General features: G+C 60.3%; 1 gene segment (V, D, J or C); it reads left to right on the forward strand.

Moving 5' to 3' along the window:
* On the forward strand, positions 1–2,124 carry LOC149521213 (Ig heavy chain V region 3-like). The segment is given in 3 exon segments: positions 1–281; positions 1,435–1,570; positions 1,656–2,124. Coding segments are annotated over 2 exon segments (489 nt in total).
* The last annotated feature ends 1,178 nt before the right edge of the window (positions 2,125–3,302 follow it).

The following is a 3,302-nucleotide window of genomic DNA, read 5'->3' on the forward strand; positions in this document are numbered from 1 at the left end:
GAGCGGCTCACAGGGTTGCACGGTGCTCGGACCTGGGTCTGAGAGTGGAGGCCTGAGACGCTAGGACCTACTCGCCCCTCCCAAGCCTAGTAACCATGGAAACTGATCATAACAATAGATATTATTGTCCGGGGAATTCACCGGACATGCCGAGTTCCAGCTCCAAACGGGGCAGTGCGGGAGGGGGCTCAGGGCTGGGATAGGGAGCTGGGGAGCCAGGTGATTCACGCGAGAGCTCCATGAGTCCCAGCCAATGGGCGCTTTGAGGGCGGAGCCTGCAGGTGAGGGCAGAGAGGGGACCCCGCTAGCTTGGCGCTCGGGGATGCGGCTCCAGCCCTGTCACGCGCTCTAGGGGTTAGTGGCTGCAGCCCAGGGCCCCAGGATAAGGGCCGCCTGCAAAAAGATCTGCACTTGTAGTGGCCGGGTAATGTCTCTTCTCACCCCCCTCCCCCGCCCGCCCAGGACAGCCACGGAAGCACCTTTCTTAATCTGGGCCTGGGCGATATAAGTTATAATATTCGATATAAATATAAATATTTATCCGGGTCTCTCTATGTCCCTGGTCATTCGGACTGTGGCTCTAGGGGCAGAGTTGGTCGTTAATTCGCCTCCTGAATCCCTGAGCGCTGTCCCTGGTGCGAGCCCTGCGGGACGAGGTTTAACACCCCCGCCCAAAGCTCCCCCCACGCCGCTGTGTGTCCCAGCCCCGCTCCCGACCTGCCACAAACCCAGGCCTCCTTCGGCTACAGCCCAGAACTTTCCAGCCTCCCAACTTCCCTCCCTCCCGCTGTTCGCTGCTGTGACTGGGGCAAATCCAGCCTGGCTCGCTCTGCCGGTCACACGGGGCGGCCTCTCGGCTGCACAGACCCAGCCAGGGGGAGCCGGCCCCCAGTCTCCCGCCCCGAGCCCCCTTTGCACAAATCCCCGCTCCGGTGACGAATCCTTTGTCTCCTTCGCCTTCGGTTTGTGTGAGCCTGGGTCACCCCCCGGACTGATTCCAAATCCTCATTCCCCGCCCGGGGAGAGGCTGCCGGACTCACCGCGCTCCCCAGCCCCTTACTTGTAGCCTTCCAGTGAGTGACCCAGCCCCGTGCAACCCTGTGACCCCGCCCCTTCCAGGCACCGACCTCCTGACCCGCTGTCCGCATGGACAGGACCTCGGACACCTCCACGTAACGGGATAACTACGTGACAATCGGGCCCTAAATTCAATACCGGGGAACCGGGCTCGAACCCGGCAGCTGCTTCTCCCCTTTAACCCACCTCCCTGGAGCTGGGAGCTGCACAGACACAGCGGGGCAGAGTCTGACTCCGCCCTAAGCCCCGAGCCAGCGATTCAGAGTTAAGGGAAGGAGCCTGGGTCCGTTATAAGCAGCGGGCCATGCAAATAGGGGAGAGAGGTTCCTGTTTAAATCTGTGCCTCTCTCTGCCCAGCCTGCACCCGCAGGGACAATCCGCAGCCCCTTGGCTCAGAGCAGGGAGCAGCCAGTCCCCGGAGAACTTTCCCCGCCAGCAGCAGAGACAATGAGACTTTGGGTCGCAGCTGTTTTCATTCTAGCAGCTCTGGAAGGTATTTAGTTCCCCGATCAAGTGGCAGAGCCCAGACAATTCTCGCTGGTTTTATGCCGGTTCTTCTAACATCCCTTTATTCCCAGGTGCCCGGTGCCAGGTGCAGCTGGTGGAGTCCGGAGGGGATGTGAAGAAGCCCGGAGACTCTCTGCGCCTCTCCTGCAAAGCCTCCGGCTTCACCTTCAGCAGCTCCGGGATGGACTGGCTCCGGCAGGCTCCCGGGAAGGTCCTGGAGTGGGTGGCTGCTATCAGCACCGGCAGTGGGAGCAGCACGTTCTACTCTGATGCACTTGGGGGCCGATTCACCATCTCCAGGGACAACCCCAACAACCTGCTGCACCTGCCAATGACCGGCCTGAAGCCCGAGGACACCGCCCGCTATTACTGTGCGAGACACACAGCGACACGAAACCTAGTGATGCGCCTGCAAAAACCCAGGCTGCAGAACCCGCGGCCGCCACGCGGGGGCAGCAGAGACACAAACAACCGGGCGCTGCGCACAGAACCGAGAACAAACTTCGGTGGATGAAATACAAACCCGCGGGGAGATTTTAACCCTTTCGTTGCCTAGAAACGCCCCCTCTCCTCCCGTTTGCATCACGGTGTTCCCCTGGGCCTGCGCGGCAGACATCGCCGGCTGCCTCAGCCAGTCCCGTTGAGGCGGGAGCCCCGTTCCCCCGGCCCGGCTCGGCTTGCTGATCGGGCACTTTCACTGATGTAAACCGGGATTCATTGGACTCCTTCCAACGTGGCTCCTGCGCTTCCCTTCCCCCACAGAGACCCGGGTCCAGCTTCCTCGGAGCCACCCGGCCCGGGAGAGAAGGTCCCCCGTGGCCTGCGCTCTGCAGCAAGTCACGCAGAGAGGTGGCAGCGGTTCCTTCTGCCCTTCGGCTCTGTGCCAGAGCCCGGGGGGCGGAGGGTGACGGAAGGAAACACGCAAACAGGCCACAGTCAGTTATCAGAGCCCTTAGGAAGCAAGAGCGGCTGGTCTATTTAGGACAGCAGACGGGGACTTGAGTCCAGGTGCGCCCCTGTGCCTGTTACAGAACAGGAGTGATTGTCCGCAGCTGGGACAGGACACACACACACAAACCACACACACAGTAACACACACCGCAGACACACAAACAAATCAAACACAGTCACTCAGACACAGAGACACTCGGACACACTCACGTCTCCTCCCCTTTTCTGAGGCTAAAAGGACGACGAGGGAGAATCGTTTCTGTGGTTACTGAAGGGAGAGATCCGCTCCGGGGCAGCAAAGTGTCACGTTCGCTTCGGAGACTGAATGTTCGGCCTTAGCTCTGCAGGCTGGGATGGAACCGCAGCGCGAGGCTCTGCCCAGCCTAATCGCTTCCCAGTCAGTACGAGTTCGATGCCCGGTGCCCCTTGGAAGTTCGCCTAGCACCGCTCACAGGCAGATTTTCTCCATTGGAGAGGGCCCGAAAGGCAGAAGGAGGACGAATAGAGTTCACTGAATTTGTGTCGCTTTTTATTCACAAGTCCAGCTCACCCGGTCTGGGACTGGCTATGCCCCGGCCTTCCAAGGGCGACTCACCATCACCAGGGACAATTCTGGAAGCACGGCCTGGCTGCAGCTTTAGTCCCTCCAGAGAGCGTTTGCTCGGGTCAACAGCCTGGGATAATTTCGCCCCAAACTTCATAGCCCCGTGACTCACTTAAGTCGCATGGCAACGAGAGTTTTCTGGCTGAAGCGCTAAGTCACTTTT

Source organism: Pelodiscus sinensis, chromosome 30 (genome assembly GCF_052426305.1).
Source record: "Pelodiscus sinensis isolate ZL-2025 chromosome 30, ASM5242630v1, whole genome shotgun sequence".
NCBI classification, from domain to species: Eukaryota; Metazoa; Chordata; order Testudines; family Trionychidae; genus Pelodiscus; species Pelodiscus sinensis.